Below are 24229 nucleotides of genomic sequence, written 5' to 3'. Positions count from 1 at the left end.
AGGGATTCAGCTTGGAAGGCTGGAAACCTAGTTGGGGAAGATAGTACTGTGCTGCCTAGTCTGCTTTTATTTTTGGCCTCTGCTTCAGTAACGTGCGTGTCAGTAACAGTTGCTGCAGACTGCTTATTCATGCTACTGCTGTGATCATTTGCTTTTGGGCAATATTAATTTTGTGGTTATACTAAGTTAGGAAACCATTTACAAGGACATCAATGGCATGGCTGTCTCGCTTGCCCTGGCAGCAGTTTGTCTCGACCACTTGATGGGGCTGTTCTTGACTGGTTTTTGGCATTCCCATAAAAGCATACCCAGACACCTACACCAGCAGGATCAGCATTTTTTCTGGAAGCTGGGTCTTTCCAGCATTTTCTAGCATGGTGCCTCACACAGTTACTTGCTGGAGATGACTGGCATGTCTGATACACGGCATGAGCATTGGCGCGTTTCTCAGCCCCGGTTCATACGGCTGGGCTCTTCTGCTCTTTGTAGTGGCAGCTGATTCACAAGACTTGGGGAGGTTGTATGGCTGCCCGAGGTCGTATGGTTGCCCAAGTTCATCACAAAGGGGATGAAGATCCTGAGCTTGCAAATATGTGGGCTGAGTCTGAGGGTTTTTGGCACAGCTGTCAGGCAAAGCAGAGGTTCTACCACATTTCTGCTTTTCAAATGCGATCTGCTTGACTTTTGACCCTTTGGCTTCTGAGAACTGTGAGTGTTGTGTGGATTTGTGGGAGGTTGAGAGGACTGAGAGAGAGCAGGAATCCTAATAATTAAGACTTGCTCCTTGGGACAAGAAGTGAAGTCCGTGCCTTAGTTTGGATATGGGTGGAGCAGGATTCCCCTTGCCATAGCCAGCTGGAGAAGCATCTTCCTATCACTGCTCCTCCTGGTGTCCTTGAAGGTAACAAGGCAGGAAGAAGATCTGAGACGTGCTAACAGTTACTTGCTTCCAGGCGGTAAGACCCAAGTGCTAAATCATTCAGTTTATTAGTCAAATGCTATTTCATGGTCTTAAATGTTCTTCCTGATAAAATAAAGGCTGTTTTGATTGAAAAAATAAAGCTTGTGACCACGGGTATTATTCTTAACTATGTATAGATGGCTTTTGGTGTTTCTTCCCATGACTGCACTGTGACTGTTTATATAATTTACCATGGCACTGTGTTAGTCATCAACGGACTGCATAGATTGTTGGTTGAGGATGTTGCCTCAAGCCAAGTGGTTAATCAAGTGGTATGGCAAATGCCAGCCTTTCTGATTAAGAGATCTTGTCTCAGTGCAGTGCCCATTCTGGATTGGGTCCTAGTCTGGAGTTAGAAAGGGTTTCTGCTCTATGATACTGTTTGTGTGATACAGTTTTATGATTCTGTGATACATATGCCTGAGAGAGTTTGAAAAGGGACTTTATCGTGGTTCTTAGTCCATGTTTATCAGTTCTGGTGGGAACTATTTTCTCTTCAGTAATATGTTTGTCTTCTTCAGGAGATGAGGAAAATGAGGTTCACTTTCCTCTAAGACACTGGAGTCTGGTCACAGCTAGAGACAGGATGTTGAGCAGGAGGAGCTGGTGCTCTTAGCCTTCTTGAAATCTCTTATGAGCTTGGTTAGCATACCTTGTCCATGCATGCAGGGTTAAACCCCATCACAAACTAGGCTGAGAAAGAATCTGTCTCTGTGAGGTCCTTGGAGACTTCTGGTTCTTTGTCTTCCACTGTAGCGTAGAGCATGCTGGCTTAAGCTTACCTGGAAAATCCACCTAATAAATTCCATGGCACCACAGATGTATAGGTGATGCTTTTTATTTTTCTTGCAGCCATTGTATTTATAGCTTTTGATATTTTACTATAGGTCTTGTACTTTTCTTGGCTGTTTGAAGGAACTCTGTATAGACTATTATCAAATTAAAACATCAAAATGCAAGAACTAGGAAAGAATGGCTGTTTTGTGTTGTCAGGCTACACATACAGAATACAGCATTCTGGCACTTGTTTGAGGTGGACAAGCCCATTGTCTTTGAGGTCCATGAAGCAGTGAAGCCCCACTGTGGCATGTGGTTGTTCTTGGAAATATTGCTAAGTTAACAAAGAAGTGGGAGTGTGAGTAGTGCTTCTTGAGGTGTGTCTGAGACTTGCTTCCCCACTGCTTGCTGTCTGTGGTGGCCACAGAGATGTTTTGATTGAAAAGTTGACTGCTGCACTAATGTGCAGGTACTGGTGAGCTGGTAAGTACTGAGAATGCTTCTGGTGCACATATTTTTAAGAACCGTTTTTCATTAAAACCAGTAGGTGAGTAAAAGTAAGGAAGAAGTTGTCCCATTTTACTGCCATGCTGTTGAAATGAACAATTTTTCCCCTTCTGTGGTAATCATCAGAGACCTTGCCATACTCTTTTCTTTATAAAATCTTAGGTTACACATACCCCTACAGTTGTTGTGTCACCTTCTGCCTCTGTAAAGCTGAGTGTTGACTGCAGGTGTTCCCAGGAGACTGAAAGCAAAATAAAAATGCCAAGTAATTGGTACCCCCGACTCTTAATTCAACATGTCTTGTGCTGCAGAACATAAGCAAAATGAAAGGGAAGATCTTCAGAGAGCTGCATGCAAATTTTGACTGGTTGTGGTTTTGGAAGTAAAGGAACAAGGCGATACAGAGAATGCTTTTTAAGCTATTCTATCAAATGTCATATCTCTGTTTTAATATTTCATGTGATGTGGCTTCTTTCAGATGATCAGCTGGATTATCTGAGATCAGAGAAAAGGGAGTGATACTACTCAGCTGCAGAAAATAGGAAGAAAGTACTGCCATGGCAGGCTAGGGCACAGACACACTGACTGCAGAGCACTGGCTCTTTGCACTTGTTTCAAGATACACATCTTACAGATAGCCAGTAAGAATTACTGAGGTGGAGGTATTTTATTTATAATCAATAAGTTTAAAAGAAACTTCAAAGGAAGTTTATACAACAGTATTTTAGAATTCTTCCCATGAGATTTGTTAGATAAGACCATTAGATGTTTGTTTTCTGGACGACTTTACTATTTGTATGCTTACTAATAATAACAGAAAGACCTAATAAATTATGTATCTATGTTAAACAGCTTGCTTTTCAAACAAAGGAAATTGGCCACAACTCTAATTTCTTCTATTTTTATCTTTCTCTTAAAGGGCAACACTTTAAGGAAAATACTCCTATATCGCTACTTTAAAGGAGAATATGGAAGTGGTATGAATGGGCCTCTGTCTGCCAGCTACAGCAAAACTGCACAAGTGGGAGGTAAATCAACACAGGTCATTCAAAGAGAACAAAATTAGCAGCACAATTTTTTCTAATAGGCACATTGGAAGTGCTCCAGGGATTGAACTGGTAAATAAATCAAACACATTCTGTAACCAGTTAGAAGAGAGGTAGTACCAAACTTTTCCTATTTTTGAGTTGCATGCACTTGTCTCAGATGGCTGGTGTGCGCTGGGCGGTACCGAAGCAGGGACTTTCCCCATGCCCCCCAATCAATCATACAAGGTCCAGTTGTTAACACCATTTTAATTTGCCAGTAAATCTACACCCAGAAATTCAGCAAAGCGCAAAACAGTTGAACAAAGATGTTGCTGTTTCTGGAAACAAAAAAATTTTTTTTAAATTCCAGATCCTTTATTGATATGTGAAAAAAAAAAAAAAAGATCTAAGGAAAAGCTTCTCACAAAGATACTGTTTAGGCAATGGAACAGATTTCCCCCAGAGGCTGCAGAATGTGTCACTTCTTGTTACAACTTTACCGGCCAAGACTCTGATGAACCTGCTCTAACTACCATGAGCAGGAAATTTGAGTAGATGATCCCTGTAGGTCCCTTATAACCTAACTTTTTGTATGATTCCATTATAGAAGCCACAGGAAGTTACTGTAGGCTGGTTTCTAAGAAAACCCAAAATAACGTATGTCATAGGAAATGAGGCAGAAGCTAGGTATTGAGTCAGGTCAAAATACTTGCCACTGCATTTTCAGCATATATTAAAGGCATGCCCAGATTTGCAGGCATTTCCAAATGTTACCCAACTGATCCTCCTTGACTATTTCTGTGTAGACACTGGAAATGTTTACAGTCTTAATATCCTGTACACCAGATTTTGCTCCCTAACAAACAGGAGAGTAAAGATTTACTATTTCTTAGTTCTCTCTCTAAAAAGTGTGTGTGTGTGTGTGTGTGTACATGTATACATATACACACGCATATATATATGTATGCCTGTGTATGGCTTCATCACAAAGTCTGAACCATTTTAATCAGTTTAATCAAAGCAGTACTGATTAAAGCAGTACTATATTTTTCCTAGTGAAGTAGATGCAGTTAAATCTGTATAAAAGTAAGTATAGTGGGAAAGATGATAATTTGTGATAATAAAAGATGGTTGATTTAATAAGTTAATGCAATTTAACAAAATTCCTTAAAACCACACCTTTAATTTGGATTAGCTCAACTCTCTGTTCTTAAAGAACGTCATCGTGATGTTAGTGGTGTAGGAGTTATATCAGTAAAAGTATCTAGCTAGAAGGTCATACACATAACCAGAGTTGATTTACCAGTACACAATCTTTGTATAGATTAGGCCTGAGACTGAAAAGCAGATTTAAAAGTGGTCTCAGAGCACTGACCATACACACAGTTCAGCGTATGCAGCAGTGGAATTAAAAAAGGGGCTCGGTGGACCAATCAGTGTAATTTCCAACTTCTTTGTTGTTTGAATATCATGACAGAACAGGTTCAGGTTTTTGTTTTATTTCTTATTCTTAGAGCCCAGCATTGCAGTTTCATACAAAAATCTTGTTTGTATCAAGAATTTTGCCTGAAACAAAATTTCAAAATTAAATTTATTACATTGCTACTGTATGCATAAGACAAATTACTATTACTAATAGATTCATTTTCATAGACATATGTGAAACAAACACAAGTGGTATGTATTTGTCTAATTTGCAGGTGGATTTTCAGGACAAGACTCAGATAAGTCTGGGGTAACCATGTTTGATATCCAGTGCCTTCTGGATAAAGAAGGTGCATCAGAACTAGTCATAGATGTTATAGTAAACACCAAAAATGACAGAATTTTCTCAGAAGGCATTTTGCTTGGCATTGCGTTGCTTGAAGGTGGAAATACACAAACACAGGTACTTATTTCATTTACTTATTCACATATTGATTTTCAAATGCATGTAGTCTGGAGGCAAATAAAAAGAACCTTTTTGCTGTGAGTTCTGTGAAAAGTTTATCACTACAATATGTATCGCTATAATACAAATGTAAATATGCCCTGTTATTATGCAATATCTCATAGTGTAGACTCTTCATTAGAAGAAAACATTTTTCAACTGTCCCTTTCTGTGTAGCACAGTGCTGCTTTTAATCTGGTCTTTGCCATATGACCATTATCTCCAGTTATTTCATATCTCTCTTTGTAAAATTAAAATTTACAATACTTTCAAGTTTATAATAGCAATAAAATTAAGTTATTTTTTGGAAACATTTAGGGACATTTATCAAAATCTCCAAAGAGAGAAAAACTGGCCATTTGAGAAGACCAGTACCCCAGTCCATAGAAGATAACTGCTTTAAACTATGGATTCTAGGTTTTGTGAATGATATCCCTGTCACTCAGCTTTAGCCAAATAAGATGATTGTTTATTCTTACTCTATGATCAGCAGAGTTCTCATAAGAGAGGGGAGATGGTATGAATTGCTCCCCACATTTCCCCATATCTCATCATTGCCTGTGAAGGCAGCCTAAATAACCAACTTACACCTCATTGCAAGAGTATAGAAGTTAAATGAGAGGAATCCCATCCAGTATCTTTATTCTGTAAAAAAGATAATACAATCAGTGGCCCTTACAGAGTGTCCAGAAAATGTTAAAGAAGGGAGATGTTGTTGCAGCTTTTTAAAATTATTTGTTAGGGGCTGTAAAAGGCTTTTACTTTAAGATAGAGTTTGTAAACTGTTGAAAATGGTACTCAGCCTTCTTGACAGTAATACTAAGGGACTGGACTTAATAATCTAAAATATTAATTCCAATTCTGTGGGAAGCACAAAAAATGTGTATAAACTAAGATCTAATATTACATGTTAGATGTTTCATGCTTCCTCTTTTGTTACATAATAACAATTACTTTTCACTGTTATTTGTAGATGGAATAGTCTAACTCTAGAATGCCTGGAGAAATGGAGAGCATCACAAAGTAATTTAACTTCAAGTGTAATATTGTGACATTTTAAAGATTGTAAATAGCAGTGCTCACCATTTTATCCAAATTTTAAAATGTTATCATCAATCTTTGTTACCAGCCTTGTATATCACTTTGTGAAAGATCTGGTCAGGCAGTGGCCAACATTTGTTCTGTGTAAGTGAAGTAATTATTCATCATTTGTTTCACAAAAAATAGTGTATTTTTGTATTTCTTCTTCTTTAGAAGACTGCTATCTAAAGAACATATTTTTTGCAGTATTCAACTTACCAGCAACTGAAGGAGCAAAAAAAGTCAGAAAAATTCTTTAAAGTCCTGTATGACCGCATGAAAGCTGCTCAGCAGGAGATACGATCGACGGTGACAGTGAACACTATTGATTTGGGGAGCAAAAAGAAAGATGATGATAGTGACCTAACCATATCTGTTCCCAAAAAGAGAGGTAAGGAAGCACCCATGTAAAAGAGGGGAGAAGTGCATTATATTCAAACCGCATGTACTACACCACTGACACTATGCTTCATTGGTCAATAAGCTTTAATATTAATCATTGCTAATTTGCATCTTTTGCCTGTTTTTCTCTAAGTTATAGGCCTTCTCTTAAGCTGGTTACAAGGAGTTAGCTTTGATGAAATCAGTGAAGCTATGCCAGTTTATACAGAAGATATAGAACCATGTTTTTAGAGAAGCAGAAAGTAAAGACTGCTACTAATGGGACTATTTCACAAGAGCAAGCGCAGGAACTGATTTCCCACCCTGTGGTCCTTCCATTGTTCTCATCATTTATTGTATATGGGAGAGAAATAGTAGGGCTTTTTGTTTTAATGTTCTGTTTCACTCTGGTTTGTGGTTTATTTGGAACATGCTATCCCTGCATGAATGTTGCTTTGATATTCTTTGTAAGTTGCCTAGAGGTCTTCGAAAAGTTAGGCACCAACAAAGAAAAAGTTGCATTCATTATTATTGTTTTCTTATTGTTTAATCAAATGAGGAGAAAGAGTTTAAAAAATGAAGGAAAATTATCTTCTTTTCAGTAAAGGATTCAACCCTGCATCTGAAGGAGGGTATGAAAGGACAGTTAACAGAAGCATCTTCTGCAACATCCAAGGCTTACTCTGTGTATAGAAGAGAAATGGACCCAGAAATAGATCTTATGGGCTCAGGAACAGATGCTGCAAATGCAGAAGAGAAGTCCACAGAAGAAGCAATCATGAGCCCTGCTATTGCAATCATGCAGCCAATATTGAGATTTCTTCAGCTGTTGTGCGAGAACCACAACCGAGAGCTCCAGGTAAAGTGTTTTTGAGCTGGGCTCCAAAAGAATTATTACAGGAGCTGGAACATCATGAGGGAAACAAAACACACCTATGCCTGGCTCCTGTTACAGAATAGAGGTGTCTAAAATGTTGTTCTTCTTTTGGTCGAAGGGGTAAAATAACTCTTTTCAAGAGCCACTTGCATGTTCTGATGGAGCTCATGTTTATGTCCTCAAAAATTGCTTGGGGGCCACAGCATAGCCACATGGAATTGAGAAGTGTCTAAATGTCCCTCTTAGTATGGTTTCTGTGCAGAAATGATGGATCACTTACCACAGGTTTGAAGACCACAGGAAGTTTCTGGGCAAAGTTTGGGTACTGCTCTTTTCCCTAGATATTATGATTGAAGGCTTTAAGATGCTGCGTGTGTCCCTGCTATCAGTTCCCCTGGTAGAAATTACTGTCCCCATAGCAACCTTTGCAAAATGAATTTTCTGCAAATATTTCTCAGTGCTGTGTCCAGCAGCCTCCCTTAAGGCAGTGTTGGTGGTGGTTTGAGCTAAGCTACCATTCTGTGCTGGCACTGCCAAGGAGCAGTCGTAATGTGCCACCAAACCTGCTCAGCTGTGGGGCCACAAGCTTCCAAGAGCAGGGTCGTAATAGATGAATGAGGGCAGGTATGCAGGACATATATATGACATTTAAGGCCAGTGCAGATGTTTGCAAAGTTCACTTTCCTAAGCTCTCCTTTCTCTACTGATTTAATCAGATAACAGTTCTCAACTGCTGCACTAAGGCATAATATATTTTCTACAGTGTAGTGTGCTTCAGTTCCTAAGGTACAGTGGTCATATGGTCATAAATTGTACCCTTCAATATTTTCATGAAAAAAGACTGTGTCTGACTTCACTCTAACCCTCTCTGTGGTTTTTTGGGGGGGGCGGGGTTGTGTGTTCTTTTCTCCATCCACCAGAATTTTTTAAGACATCAGAACAACAAAACAAATTACAACCTTGTTTGTGAGACCCTTCAGTTTTTGGACTGTATCTGTGGAAGCACGACAGGTGGGCTGGGCTTACTGGGGCTTTACATCAATGAGAGGAACGTGGCTCTTGTGAACCAGACGCTGGAAAGCTTGACCGAATATTGCCAGGGCCCATGCCATGAAAACCAGGTAGGGCTCAAATAACTTCTGGATGCAGAAGAGTATGGTATCTGTGTGCTTGTCATAAACCCTTCAGTGTTCTTAATAACATAAATTCACTTGTAACTGCTACGACTAGGCTTAACTTAAGTTTCAAGCTTTCCTTGCTTGAAGGGAAGCAATCCTTTTAAGTCAGAACTCAAAATAGACTCCTCCTGTAGTATATCTACTTACATGGAGGGTTTCCAGTCCTTTTGGAGAGAGTTTAATTTCTTATGTCAGTGGGTCTGTGGCTTAAATGTCACTTTGTGAGACTGGATTTTGAGACACAGTTGTGGAAGTACATTACAAACGCAATCTTGTTTTCTTAATTTTCATACATTTTGCCTTTGCTCGTGTTTATATAGGTTGCTAACATTTACTTTCCTTAATTCACATAACTGCCACAAAGTTTAACTTACTATCCTGCTATACTACCTAGCAGCATCTTTAATTATGGTATCAGTAGTGAAATGGATGAGACTAAAGACCATGCTTCTAATCTTCTGTGCCTTGCTTGATGCAGTCTTTTAAGTCATACAGCTGTGACTTTTGGTAGATGTCTCTTTAGTGCCATGCTGAGGCGGTATAGAAAGGTAAAGAATGTAGTTACATGCTGCTATATTTGATCTGAAGAGAACTGTAGTAAAGTTGTCACAGTAGATGAAATAGCAGAATTTTTACTATGGATTAGCAATGGGAAAATTGCAGTGGGCAAAATTACAGATGCAATCTATTCTTGATACTAGAAATAGCTGAAGAAATACATGCAGTATTAATGCTACTTCATTAACGTGCACAAATGAAGTGTAAAGTGCTGTTATTGCCATTGCTGGTAATCAACTGCCTTTGCTTAATACTTTAAAAACAAACAAACAAAAACTCCTTTAGCGGACTAAATTTTAAAGTCATATTTGATCCATTAATGAATAGGAAAAACATCTGTAAAAAAAGAATAATTACAGGACTGGAGATGAAAACAAATATATGTTTCAAGTTAACATGTTCTCCAACAAGTTTACTTGAGGAGCACTGGAGGAATGCTGATAGTGGAAGGGAATGATTAGTTACACTTTATTACTTAGACCTACCTGTTGGGAAGTCACTCAAGATTTGAGTTATGCTTGTTTACACCAACTGCAAGTCTAATTCAGTGTATTTCAGAGGCAAATGCTCCAGACTCTTATTTTCATTTTTTCCCCCGTCTGTCTTTCTGGAAACCTTTTCCTTTCCTATTGTCCTATAAACCTGCTAGAAATAAAAATACCATAGGCTTTTGTATAACTGACACTTGCTTACAAGGCTTAGAAGGTGCAGAACTCCAGCTGTAAAAGCATTTGGGAAGTACCATTGGTCATAATTACAGTTTTGAATTCCATGTCCAGAAATGTCTTTCTATACAGGACATCCAGATGCATGTAGAAAACCTTAATCTTCACAAACAATTCATGCTATAAGGACAATATTAATGCTGGTTGCTGAGTGCAAATTAAGACCTTGAGTGTGCAGATTTGATTGTGCCTACATTCAAGCATGTCTTTTATGTCTCTGCATGTGTCTTCAGCTGAATCTGGCAGTGCTCCTGTGGGCTGCTGCCTGTAACTTGTACCACTTAGTGCCAAACCCTGCATGATTCACTGCAAGCATGTTTTAGCTTGCACCACCATTTTGCAGTTGTGTACTTCACTACTGGCAGTGTTGGGGTTAGTTCTGTACTACACAAGTCTTCCCCAGCACCTCTTGTGGCATGTTTTCAGGCTGCTCTGCTTTGGCTGGGTGGTTCATTGCTGCTACAAGGTCTTTCCAGTTCTGGGTCCTTGTTTTGGAAATCTGCTGATGTACATATTCTCCCTCTCCCTCCCTCTGCCCATCCTGTCTCCCTCTTTCCCCCTCCTTCCTTCCCTCTCCCCCCATCCCCCAACTCCCTTCTCTTCTCTTATTTTGCAGACTTGCATAGCCACCCATGAATCTAATGGGATTGATATTATAATTGCACTCATCTTGAATGACATAAACCCTCTTGGCAAATACTGCATGGACTTGGTGCTTCAGCTAAAGGTACAGTAAATGTAAATTTGTTTATTTAAATTTGGGTAATAATAGAAGACATACCTATGCAAGAGCTCTAGGCAACCTGACATTTACTTAATCTTACCATAGCATAATATACTCAGAAGCCTTTGAAAACAAACTTTGCAAATCAGCTCAGCTTCTGAATCCTTATCAGGCCCTCTACCACAGGCCTTTTGACTCACTGTTGTGTTTGGGAGTATGTCCTCAGCTTTTTTAAAAAAAATCCTATCAGATAGACATGACATAGCTAGCATTGAAGAGTCTATATTGTGGGCATAAAATCTCACAGGGTTGAAAATAGCAACACTGTACAGACACGTAACAAGTCAGGCATTCTCTTTATATACTGAACTCTTAAAAAATTACTTGAGAAGGAGATGTTGTGAAAAAAGAGTAATATATCAGATGACCTGTAATGTCAAATAAAGTTGAAAACAAGGTTAAAGTAAATTGTATTTTATTTCCCTTCTCAGTGTCCTCTGAGGAGGAGGACAACATGTAGAGTGGGAGGGCGACGAGTAGAGTGGGAGGGCTTGTAATTTTTTGGTGTGTTCTGTGGAGAGTTGGATAGGCTTGTAAAGTTTCTCTAGTCTGTGTGCTATTGCATGCAGAGGGGAGCTCTGCAGCTATACTATCTGCCAAGTAGTGTAGAACTTGTCAGGAGGAGCCTTGGGTTATTGCCTTTTCTTGCCTTCCGAACGAAGTATTTCCATTGCAGATGCTCTGTTTCCTCCCTCAAACCAGCAAATACTTTGTGGTGTCTGCATTGCATCATATTGGCAACATTATGGATGTCTAATAAAATAATTAATATAGCTATATATCATGTACAATGAAACATTGAATCAACAGTGTTTTACACATGATTTTAATAACTGTAATTACATTTTTGAATGGCAATGTAATTCAGGCCCCCCTCAAGCAAAACACTTAAGCAGACATTTAACTTTGAACATGCAGACAGTTCTTTTGAAGTCGAAATTTCAGCCTCTGTAAAGACCTAGCCACAGTAACTCCAGTGCCATTTTGATTTGCCATTATCATGAAGCTAGCAAATGCTTGTAGAACATCTTTACTATGTAATAACCAAAAATGGAGTTTAGAGACATTGCTGCAAGGACCAGTTTGGCCCTGTTCACAGGAGGCTATATATGCCTTACTTAAATAGCAAAAATTGTAGTGAATGATTCCAAAGGTTCAAACTGTGGAAATGATTCTGATTTTACAGGATCACAGAGTCATTTAGATTAGAAGGGACATCTTGAGGTCATCTTGTCCAACCACCCTGCTCAAGCAGGGTCAGCTAGAGCAGGTTTCCCAGGACCGTGTCCAGTTGAATATCTCCACAGTCGGAGACTCCATGACCCATCTGGGCAACCTATTCCAGTTTTTGATCACTCTCACAGTAAAAAAGTGTTTTCTTGTGTTTAGACGGAATTTAATGTGTGTCTTAATTTGTGTACATTGCCTTTTGTCCTGTCACTGGGCACTGCTGAGAGGAGTCTGACTCCCTCTTCTTCATTCCCTCCCATCAGTTATTTATACACATTGATAAGATGCCTCTGAGCCCTCTCTTCTCCAGGCTGAACAGTCCCAGCTCTTTGCCGTTCCTTATATGAAAAGTGCTCCATTCCGTTAATAATCTTTGTGGCTTTTTGCTGGACTCATTCCATTAATTCCATATCTTTCTCATACTGGGGAGCCCAGAACTGGACACAGTGCTGAGCCAGATGTGATGTCAAGAATTAGATCTAAATTAAGAAGTTACTGGTTTTTATTTTGAGTGGCAACACATCAAAATAATGTAGCGCTGAGTCTACCAGCTAATGTTTAACATCGACAATCTGTCAGTGTTCATAGGCAACTCTAAAGTTGCGAATACATAAATTTGGCAATGAAAATACAGAATGCAAAGTATATAGGCCCACACACTTGCACAGAAGTTCAGACACTGTTTTCAGGGAACATTGTAGGTTGAACTCATGCCCCCCAACCAAAGCAAAGGCAACACAGAATTATATTTTCCCATCCCATCTTAATTTAGCTTGTTTTGCACATAGTTTGTGATGTGGTATTTAATTACATCTTCATGGATTATATTTTCCACTGGACTCCCAAATCATTTAGTGAGCAGGGTAGACACTGTTCACTGAGTGCACAGATGGCCAATGTTCTGTTCTGCCTCTTGTTATTTTGAGTATGACCCCCGGCCTTCCTTACTGACTAGTATTTAAGCCCTGGCACACAGTATGACCTCAATATCTGCCACTCTGTATAGTGGCAGGATGAAGAGACATTGTCAGTCTAAGGGTAAAGAGAGTCTAATATGAGTGTCTTTTTGGCTTTTCTCATAGCACCTTACTCTGCTGCATCTAGTTGCTTCACCCATTAATTTATTTTTCAAAAATTCTTAGGAGGAGGTGAGATGTTAACTCAGGTAAAGAGAAATGAAGGCCAGAAGTGCTTTGGGCTGTCCTGTTTGTAGCTCTGGGAACTAATTTTTTGCAGTACTAATGTGTTATGAAGAACTTTATATTGTATTTTCCAGGTAATGGACCTCTTTTCCTCATTAATATCTGGGAATGGAAATCAGATCCTAGGGTCTCAAAGCATGCAGCAAATGAGGAACAAGTAGTGAAATGAGCTTCTCAATGACAGGTGCAAGTGATTAGAGAGAAAAAATACTGGAGGACGTGCCTGCCTGCTATGATTCTAGGCTATGGCATGCCACTTTTGCTGAGTCAGTAGCAAGAAGCTAGCTGTTGATGACACAAAGTCCTACCCACCTTTTACCTTTCATCATTCCCTGAAAGCTGCAGCAGACTTCTCTCCATTCCCAGGATTGTCTGCACTGGGAAATAGCTTCAAATTCCTCCTCACCCATGAGCAAGTAGACTGGTGCCTTTCTTCACTCTTTCCTCCCCTTCCTTCTCAAGCTACCTCACAGCCTGTCTTGCCCCCTTCCCTCCTCCTCAGTTTAAGATCCTACTGATGGTACCACAACTGACTTGGTCGCCATTGTGAGGGAAAACTGCAGCAGAAAAAGCAGCATCCAGTTCCTCAGAGCAGCACCCTGTCAGGTGTCTTAAAATGCTATCCTTTCCCTCCACCTGGCCGCATTGATTGTGCAGCTTAATCTTCTGCAATGTAGGTTGCAAGATAAAGAGTCTGATTAGACCTTTCCAATGGATGATGCTGGTTTGATTCTGGAGCAAAAGGAAAGGGGAGCTATGGAAAAATTGATACAGAGTCCCGTTCTCCTTTAGGCAGTCCCAGTCTGGTCTTTTCTTCTCTTCTCATCCATTGTTCTTTGTCCTTATCTCATCCTTGTGTTGGCAAGCCCAGTCCCCTCTCTCCTGGCTTCTCACTCAGCTCCCAATATCCTCTCCCAGAAGGTCCTAGTTACCCTGTCATATATAAATCCACATTCTATTCATCCACCCTCCTTTCATCTTCTTCTTCCTTCTGCTGCTGACTTCTAATCCTACAGTCCTCCAACTGGAGATGTTCACACCTCAGCTTGACACAGCCCTGAGCAACCTGCTTTGAGCAGGGGGTTGGACTGCTTGAAAGATCAGTCCAAAGGAGACCCTCAAATGCGGGCTTTTGTGATCCAACTTGCATGATTTTGTTGTGATTCTGTGCCCACCAAGAAGAAACTCTGAGGACTTTTAGCTGTGAAATTCCAGCAGGTTTCCACAGTATAGTATTCAAATCATAATTTTAAAAAAAGGCTTATGAGTTGGACAAATCTGGCTGGGATTCCCTGGGGACTACAACTTGCATGATTGTGTTATCTTGGCCTCTAGTGCTCCAGATTTTCAGCTCTGCTATCAAAACCTGGAGATACAAAGGCTGCTTAAAACAGAAGTTGCTTGAATATGCAGAAACATCTTTCTTTTTGCCTCAGTCCCAAAAGCAGCTGAACCCTCTTCCTCCAAGATTCTCAATACTAATTGTCCGAGGCATACCCTCGCTGCAAGAAATTTCAGTTTGAATTGCTGACATCTGGCAATAAGCAGCTGAGAAAGAGGTTTTATGGTGGGTTGAGAGTTTTACTGGCCCCTACCTGTGTCGTGGGACTGTGGTCTACTTCCAAGTATTCACACAGCTTGGTCTGTAAGAGAGGATGATTGTGAGATGCTGTGGCAGGTGAACCAAGGCAACCGTGCTCTGCCAGAAAGCAGTCAAACCTCTGAAACCATTCTTCCTCTCCTGTTCACAGCATCTGATTTAACTGGAATTCAGACAGGTCTCCGAAGTCTAAGGCACTACTGGGTTACTGCTGCTAAAGCTCATGCTATTTAATCCTTGGGAGAGGTCTCAGTGAAAAGCAGCCAGTTGACAAAGTAGAGAATATCTTTATATGTTCCCCCTGGAGTATTTGGTAGTGAAACAAAATTCCAGGAATGTAGGAAAACAGTTTATTTTGTAGCCTTTCAAATAATAACCAATTGGACTTTATAAAAACCAAAGGGGAAGGAAACCTGCCTGCATGATGAAACCTTTCATGTAATACATTTTGTAATTACCTCTGTTGAGCATTGTTTTAATAGAAAGCCATGGCAAAAATTGCTAGATGAGCAATAAGAAAAGGAAACGGGATTTTGTTTCTTGTGCACAGCATAGAACAAAGCTCTGTATTTAAGTCGAGTATTTTTCAATATTTGAAATACTTCTTCCAATATAGCATGCAGGGTTAGTTAACCTTACAGTACGCTGACATGAAAATGGGAGAAAAACCCTATTAAATATGTCAGGAAAATAAAAGATGTGAGTAGTTTAAAATCTTATCCGCTAAAAATGTGGTCCTCGTAATCTCAATTAAAACAAATGCAAGGGTCGTTAATCCATGAAATAGATTTTTAAATTTGTATTAACTTGGTTTTGTATCTCTAGAACAATGCCTCCAAGCTTTTGCTGGCTATTATGGAAAGCAGGCATGACAGTGAGAATGCGGAAAGAATCCTTTTCAACATGAGACCAAGGGAACTGGTGAGAAAACTTCTGAATATTCATAAATCTTTTGGCTGAAAAAAAATCATCATTAAAACATTTTTAAAATGATCTGCATCTAAGCTGAAAAGTGTTGGCAGTGTATAGTGACACAATGTATCAGGATAGTACTAATTCACAAAAAGTACTTTAAAAGGATCAAGCATGCATGATTTCAGTCTTTACGACTTCATTATTTTTATCCGTTCCAAGCACTTTTCTGTAATTGTTTCCTAACTAAATTATTATATTCTGGTAGACTGTCTTCAAGTACACTTTGTCAGCGGCTAGGAAATTAAGCTTGTACAGTTTGTGAAACAGTGCTAACAGAAGTGTGTGTGTAGACATGTAATATATACATGGTATGTATGTATGTTGTATGTTACACATACGTCTCATGAGCAAACAGTTACAAGCAGTTGTTGCTGTATTTTGGAACAACCGTGATACTTGTGTAGGTCTCCAGGAATTTTAAATAGATTGTAAGTCTGGAGAAATCGTTTCCAATCCAATTGACCATGTAACAGCATGGATTGAAAAACCTGTTTTGTGGGGAGATCTGTGGGCATCAGGCCCTGCACTTGGGCAGAGCCCAGTGGCCTGCTGGTTTCAGGGCGTCATCGCCATGGTGGCACGTCAGCATGATGAGGCCACCCCTAAGGTACAACTACAGGATCAGGCCCTGCGTGGGGAACAGAGGATTTCGCCCCATTGGTCCTGTAAGAGGCTTTTGAATATTTTGGAATTACCCCAGTGCCCTGCCCAGATCTGTATCTTCCTTTTCTTTTTGGCTTAGTGGTTTTTTTGTGTTAAACTGGTTGGAGAATGCTGCGTGACGTTGCAGCCAGCTCTAGCCAGAGAGGGATCGTGGCTGTGCTCTTAAGTGCCACAAGACTGCCTGCGGTATCTGTAGATCTGTCTTTAAAAGCATTTGTGAAAATACCCGTTCAGAAAGACTCAGCGTCCCTGTTCCTTTCTCACGGTTGCAGAAGTTTTCCTGATGAGAAATGTAGCAGTTTGGAGCTTCATAAATACTTCAAGATCGTCTTTATTCAGAAAGCGTTTCTCAGGCTGCTCCCTCTTCTTGCAGGACTGCAGGGCACCCACCCAGGCTTGAGCTGAACAAAGCGAGTGCGTTCAAACACAGCGTTCGGTGCTTTTTCCCCAAGCATGGCAGTTATTTCATCTCTCCTTGGTTGGGTTTGTGTTACAGGTGGATGTGATGAAGAATGCATATAACCAAGGCCTTGAATGTGACCATGAGGAGGAGAATGGAGATGATGGCATCTCCCCAAAAGATGTTGGCCATAATATCTATATTTTGGCACATCAGGTATGTTTTCGCTGTTATGTGACTGCTTCCAGAAAAGCATTATGTGGTTAAATGCCACACAAAACCTGTCTGATCAAAAAAGGGAGTTTTCCCTTCTTGTGATTTCTGGCTTATGTTTGTGTACAACATGACTTTATCTGGAAAGTTGCTGAGAGCAGGACAAGTGAGCAGTCTCACTGTACGAGTAGGCACTCTGCAGGATTTGGTAGCCTCTGTTAGTGTGAAATAACAACGTAGAGCAAAGCAGTTAATGTATACTTAGCTTTGTCTTCTTTTAGCATTAAGACCTCATTCATATCAATCAAATCATAAATCAAGTTATCATTATTGGTGTATTTAAATAGTAGCTTCAATTGTGATACCAAGTGAACTTGAATTGAGAAGATTCATATTATTTAGGTATATTAATTAGCTAATAAGAATAGGTGGACCTTTTCACTGTTTTGTTCTTTTGAATTATCTTGTAGTGCCCTCAGGCTTTTTCTGATCACTTTTACTTCTCTACTGGTAAAGGTAAAATGGACCCTGAAGGTATATTAATTCTTCAGAGCAGTTGGTATCAAAGATAGTTTATTTTTCATTGTGTTAAGAGTATTGAAAAGATTTTTTAAATTAAGTAAAGACCACGTTTTTTTAATTATATCATAATGATATATGTCATATAAGGACTGATTTTTTAAAAAAAATGTTACTAAGTAAGAAGAAATAAACAGATAGGGATAGGGAGTGTTCCACATTGATTATACTTATTAAGCGTTGTTAGGAATTGAATACTCAATGGAAAAAGAAAAGAAAGCAATCTATAGTTACACTGGTATTATGCAATGTTTCTTTCAAGCAAGGAATGGAAAAACAGTTACTGAATTATGCTCGCGTGCTTGCAACACATTTAAATAAGTCTTGTTATTATGTTGTTGTTATGGATGACCATGTTCCACTCTTGCGCTGCATGTACATAAGATACCCACCAAAGATGTTTCTGTAGCACCTTACATTGTATGACTATTTACTCCTTGAAAATTTAAATGCCTGCCAAATTGAAATGTTGGAATTTTATGTCTTCTGCCTACAGTTTGTGTTAACGGGGTTCGTGACAATGGATAATAAATTTGGGGGAGTAGAATATAGGCCTAAAACTATATATTAAGTGACTGCTGGGGTCATTTTACCAGAGAGGTCACTGCCAAGGGTACACTAGCTAGCTGAGGTGTAGATTAAGCTCTGTCCCTAGATACATATTCAGGGTGCTGGGGAGGCCCATGAAGCCACTCCACAGCTATTCCAAATGCCTGATCTGTAGTCAGGATTTTGGTTGCATAAGGCTCATGGCAGCAGTTTGCTGAGCTCGTTCCTGTTCTGTAGAATTAAATGGCATGATTGGCTCTGTATGCTGTAAAAATATCCATCTTTTTTTAAAAAATGGACTGTTTTCCTCTTCTTGCATTTCTGTAACACAGTACATGTGTCTGTTTACAATAGCTTTGTACCCATGTGAAGCCCCATACCAAAACAAAGCAATGGAAGGGCAGGCAATCTGGGGCCTTTCTCTCTCCTTCGCTAATGAAAAGCTATGATTCTTGGCACAGGACTCCTGATCTTTGACCCCAAACTCTTTCCATGTGTGCCCTTTCACTTGTGCTGGGATGGGCAGGATACGAGCATGGTCCCTCCTCTGTAAGGCCATTGTTGCCGGGTTCCTTTGCTGGCTCCGCTCTCTAAACGCCCTCTTATACTTTGCTATGTCAAACTGGCTTTTTGGTGGCTGGCCCTTCCACTCAGCCTAGCTGACCTGATTTACATAATAATTCTTTGCTGTGCTCCTTACAGTTTCACAGTTCATCTGACTTATTTCTTCTACAACCAGTGTAGCTCCTCAGTCACTTTCCTGATGCTTGTGACCACTTGATCTAGTTACAGCTTTTTGGCCCCTCTGTAACAGCAAAATAAAGACCAAGAGTTCCTCTTTTTGCTGTTACAGCCCTCAAACACAGACAGTTTATTTTGGGGAGCTCAGACTTTCAGTTTTTGTCGTTGCACTCTTCAGGGCGATGGTGGGTTCTGCATTTTGCCACCACTACATCCTTCCTTGCTCTTCCTGTGGTTGATTTTACCAGAAGCAAAAGGCATTCTTGTAAATGTTTGACCCACAGTGCATAGAAAGTTATAAATATGTCACAAGCAAGGCTGAGATTTCTGTTGCTAAATCTCCTTTACAGCCTCCCAACCCCTACCCCAAATGCAAACACAGGCACACGTGTGGAAGTGCATGTGCACACTTGTACATCACACACAGACACACAGAGGTGTGTGGGCACAGCAGCCTGCGACATGGTGGTAAGACGCTGACTGTTTAATATGCCATATCATGACAGTTATCACGTCTCTTCCACATGTTTCTCTGTCCTCTCTTTTCTTTCCTTTATTTCTTCATCTTCCTCCAGCCTGCCACGTGCCATAGCTGTGCTGCTTCCCCTGCACTGACTCCAGACTGTCTGGACACTGCTGCTCCTCACTTTTCCCATTCGACATATTATGAGCAGAGAGGAGAAGGGAGCACCCCTGAGAGAAAGCAGAACTAACTTCTCCATGAAGAACTACCCTAGCTGCACCCCCACTCTGCAGCCTGGCTTTAGGGTAGGGGCTCCTTCCAGATGCGGCTCTTCTACAGCTTGTGGAGGAGTGACACAAACTGGTGCTTGAGGTCACATCCTGGTAAAATAAGCCTATTATTGCTAGAAAGAGAGCGTTCACAATTCTCTTGAAAATCCATGGAGGAGATTCTGGGGGTTTTTTGTCTTGTTCAAATGTCATGCTCAGAGCCAAGCCTTGAGCTTGAGATTGCTAATTTCTTACAGTAGTCTTGGGTGAATGCTAGTGGTATGTTATGGATAGTTCCATCAGCTCTTATACCTATTCTTTTCAAGCCTCAGTCAAAATAAATTGGTGTGGTGTTTCTATTGCTGTCCTTTTAAAAAATTGTGTTAAAGCAGGCTATGCTTTGTTTTGCGAGGTTAGTAAGGCTGTCCACAAAGAGACTTCCTCTTGATGTGATGTCTCTGTAGAGATTACAAAACCTTTTGACATAGTAGCACAAAAAATTTCATACTTACTCACTTCTTATGTGCAGAAGCATTAGTGTAGGAGAATCAAGTTTTTAAATGGCTACCCAAAAAAAAGAAATCATAAAAGGCTGAAGAAATCCTCTGGCTTTTCAGATGACTGCTTGAGCTTTCTACCTGTTAGTTATAACAAGGTATTTCAGTAGTTTGTAAACTTAAGAAAATTTCTTGGAGTTAGTAGTATTTCTGTGAGGTTCATGACCCCTTTATATTTACTATGAAGTGAAATAAGGCACTGGTTATAACCACAGGATCCTCTAGTTTGCATGCATGTATATATGTGCTTCTGTTAACAGAAAATACTTTGGAGTGTGTCTCTGTGTTTTTCAGCTAGATGCAAACTGTCTAAATCAGGCATGAAGCCCAAGCTAATACACTGTACCTTTCAGCAGGGGCTTTATTCATGAGGCTCAGAAGAACGTGAAATAACTTTACATAGCTTCTAGTCAGCTTGCAGCTTGGGAAGAATGCACTTTCATCTGCCTGTAGGGCTGTGTACACATGTCCTTGATCTAGAAGGATACGAGTGGGTAGGGAGTAGGGAAGCAAATTGTAATACTGTAATAAAATTTTCAAATTTTCAATGCCTTGTGACTTCCTCCATCTGGTTCCCAAAGCTGTTCCAGGAGTATAGGGGTACTGGCATAGCATGTCACCCCTTTCATGATGCGTGTTCTGTGCTCTCAGACTAGCAAAATGTTTACTCAACTGCTCCATTTTAAGCGTATGTTTAAATGTCTTGCTGGAGGGGAGTGTAGGTCTTGGAATTCCACAATACCTTTGTAACCTCCAGATAAATAGAAGGTTGTTTTGGGTTTTTTTTCATGAGGTTTAGCTAAAAACTTATTTAAATCCCAATGGAGTACCAAACCTACTTATATTTATATAATTTACTGGTGGCACCAAGACTTAAGGAAAAATCACTTCCTCCATGCCATAAGGTTAGAAGAAATTAGCGCTGCTTGGTATCAATGCAGGTATGCAGCATAAATGAACACAAGCTCGAACCAGGCTATCTTCTGATAGACTAACACAGTTGGAAGTGTTCTTCCATTTATAAGTTCTTAAAATAAACCAAGGGAAAAGAAGTAGGATTTGCTTACTTACTATCACTTACAATAGGTGAATTGTAAGGTTCTTGCTGCAGGTACTACTAAGCATAGTGTAGCAATTAGACATCACAAAGTAAGTCATCCTCCTTCCTCTCTGGTGCTAATTTTAAATGGACTGAGCAAAATAAGTCATTCAGCCTTATATATTTATTAATATATTAATAGGAAAATCAAGATTTCTGTATCAAACTTGGCAAGCTTTATCAAACTAATGTCTTACTGCCATGTTTACTTCATGAAGTTACTGCCTATTAGTGTACACACATGAAGACTATTTGCTAACTAGGCAATTAAAATGGTAATAATTGATGGCATGGATTTATAGTTTGAGAGTAGGGGTACACTACAGGCTTTTTAAAAGTTACTATTTTTGGCATTTGAAATAGGACAGGTTTGATAATGAGACTTGGATATGATACATTCATTAAGTAGAAACTAAAGTCAGTGTTAAAAAATTCAGCTGTCCAAATATGTAAAATTCTAAGAAGCACAAAGCCTTTTGTTCCTGTGGGTTTCTGTTTAGCATGTCATTCTATATCTTTCATGAGATTTGAGTACAGCAATGGCTGGGACCACCTTTCTTTTCCACATCAATGCTGTGCCTAGAACTGCAGGTTCTGGGACTCTTATATACTACAGCAGAACAAATAAATGACAATTAAAATAGTGGTTTCAGAAATTTTTAAAGAATTAATCTTCCTTTTTGTAGGATTTCGGAGCAGTTAAAAGTTTTTGTTAATTTTGTTTCCCCCTCTCATAAAGTAGGTAGTATTACCCAGTGTTACAGGTGAAGACAGCAAGCCAGAAGCAGTTATAGACAGCAAGTCATTAGCTGTCATGGGAAGCAAATACAGCTTGCTTGGTCCCCAGTGCTTTGCTTTAACTGCTACATTGGGTTTCGTCCTATGCTCACTCAATCCCAGGTCCCTTACTAATGAGGAAAATTGGCATTTATCAGGTGTTACAGTTGAGAAGTGCGTAACCACTGAGCACATTAGTACTCCAAGAGTCTTTTAAAGAAATGATGCTAACATATATTTTTCAAATAAGCTTTTCTGTGCTGCTAATATTATAGATTGTTAAGGCAAGAAGAGCTTTCATAAGATAATGTCTACAAGTGTGTGAGGGAGGTATTGTAAGGCTTAAGGTTTTTTGTGGGTAGTTATTTTTGGTGGTGTTGCTTGGAGCAGCTGCTGGCTTTCCTTCACTTAGATGTATTTTAACATTTAGACAGATGAACTTGGACCGTGGTCCTTCTTTTCCTTGTGTTTTTGAGTATGTCCATAAAATAAAATACATTTACTAAAACACATACTATAAAGTAAATGTTAATTCTTGTACCCATCCATTTGTCTTGACCTGCATATAGTTCAACTCAGGTCAAGGGGTGCCATGGCAAGACCTTCCTTAAAATGATGGGTGCAGATTTTCCATTATTTAATGTATGGGGAACATGAGAAGTAGCACTGTGAATGTGTGCCTCCAAATGTGAGATAGGATCATTGTATGTAACTTGTCCTTTAGTATGAGAATCCAAAACTTTCTCAACTGGCTGGGTTGTCCCAGGTAGACAAAACAGTATTCTGTGTAAAGTAAGTGTGACTGTGGTCAGGGGTAAATTTGGGGTGAATTTGACTGTTTAAAAAGAAATGTTGATGAAAAAGGAAGAAATTAATTACTTAATACTGTGCATTAACAAGCACCTTCTATAAGGCACAGCAAAGAAACACCAGGAAGGCTATTTAGGATAGGGAACGGGTGGAACCAGTTACAACCCCCAGCAGTCTGCAGTGAGCATTAACTGGCTGAAATGATAATATCAGGGTTATACCATGGAAAATAAGTGAACAGAAGCCAAGTGGAAAAGTCTTGCAAGAACACCTTTACCCTCGGTGGTGGTGTTGCTGTTACTGGCCTGTAACATTTGCCTAAAAGAGATCTCCCTGTCCTTGTGGGTGCTCTAAAAAGATAGGCTTAGCCTCATCCAGTTGGGAAGCAGCTTTCAGCTCCAGCAAGGATCCTCCCAAAGAGCTGAGATCTGGGGACCACGCTGGTTCACACTGGTGAATTTTTAAGGTTGCTGACCTCTTTCTGCCCATCCTCTGCCTCAGGTAGATGCTTTGCTCAAAAATGGAGCTGTGGCCCATTAGTCCCATAAGTGTCTGTCTTTACAAAACATTAGGCTGTGCCTAGGTTCTGCTGACAAAGATTTTGAGCTGATTCTGTTCCGTGAATTAAATGACTTGGTTCATTTGAATTTTTATACATCTCTGACTGGAACACTCTAAAACAGTGGTGTCTTTAGTGTATGAGAATAGGATTTTGGAAAAAAGACCCACATACAAAAAAGTCTGAGCTTGTCTGGTGTAAATGGATGTACTGTACCAGAATCACTGGTTATATTGAGTGAAAACATAGACCAGTCACATTTTGTGTAGCGATGACCTTTTCCAAATTTTGCAGCTGATGTGAGCAAGCAGCAATTGGCAGGTATTATTGGAGATTGTCTTCCCAAGCATCTGATGGCAAATGGAGAAAAGTACTATACATACTTAAATGAACAGGACTACTTTTTGAGGCCAGAAGATCATCAAATCCATCCTTTAGGATAAACCTGTCCTTCAAGATGAATAGCTGTGAGTTTGTGCAATAAGTATGCTCCCTTTCTGCAGGGTGGGTATAATTTTTCGAGCTAAAGGATGTTGGTTTTTGCAAGGCTTTGCTGAGGTTTGCAGTTTTGAGGTTTTTTTGTTTGTTTCTCTCTCCTTAACAGAGAAGCTCTTGCTGATAGCAATGCCAAAACAAAGGGCTAATGGGGACCAGTCCCAGGAACCGTGACTGTCAGGGGACTCGTATCCTTGGCTGCCAGACCTGAAACTTCTTATAGAACTTTTATGCTCCACATGTTGTTTTGTAGTTATCATCC

General features: G+C 39.8%; 1 protein-coding gene across 3 annotated transcripts in view; it reads left to right on the top strand.

Annotated features, from left to right (window-relative positions):
• The window catches only part of ITPR2 (inositol 1,4,5-trisphosphate receptor type 2), a 268975-nt gene that overhangs the window by 180490 nt on the left and 64256 nt on the right, over positions 1 to 24229 (top strand). For all 3 annotated transcript variants that reach the window (XM_075051507.1, XM_075051506.1, XM_075051508.1), the window contains 8 exons: positions 3165 to 3273; positions 4974 to 5161; positions 6491 to 6674; positions 7267 to 7523; positions 8462 to 8662; positions 10619 to 10729; positions 15644 to 15739; positions 16953 to 17072. In XM_075051507.1, the coding sequence (XP_074907608.1) occupies positions 3165 to 3273; positions 4974 to 5161; positions 6491 to 6674; positions 7267 to 7523; positions 8462 to 8662; positions 10619 to 10729; positions 15644 to 15739; positions 16953 to 17072 (1266 nt within the window). The remainder of the gene's footprint in view (positions 1 to 3164; positions 3274 to 4973; positions 5162 to 6490; positions 6675 to 7266; positions 7524 to 8461; positions 8663 to 10618; positions 10730 to 15643; positions 15740 to 16952; positions 17073 to 24229) is intronic.

Source organism: Buteo buteo, chromosome 19 (genome assembly GCF_964188355.1).
Source record: "Buteo buteo chromosome 19, bButBut1.hap1.1, whole genome shotgun sequence".
NCBI lineage: Eukaryota > Metazoa > Chordata > Aves > Accipitriformes > Accipitridae > Buteo > Buteo buteo.
This window is presented reverse-complemented; position numbering and strand designations above follow the sequence as displayed.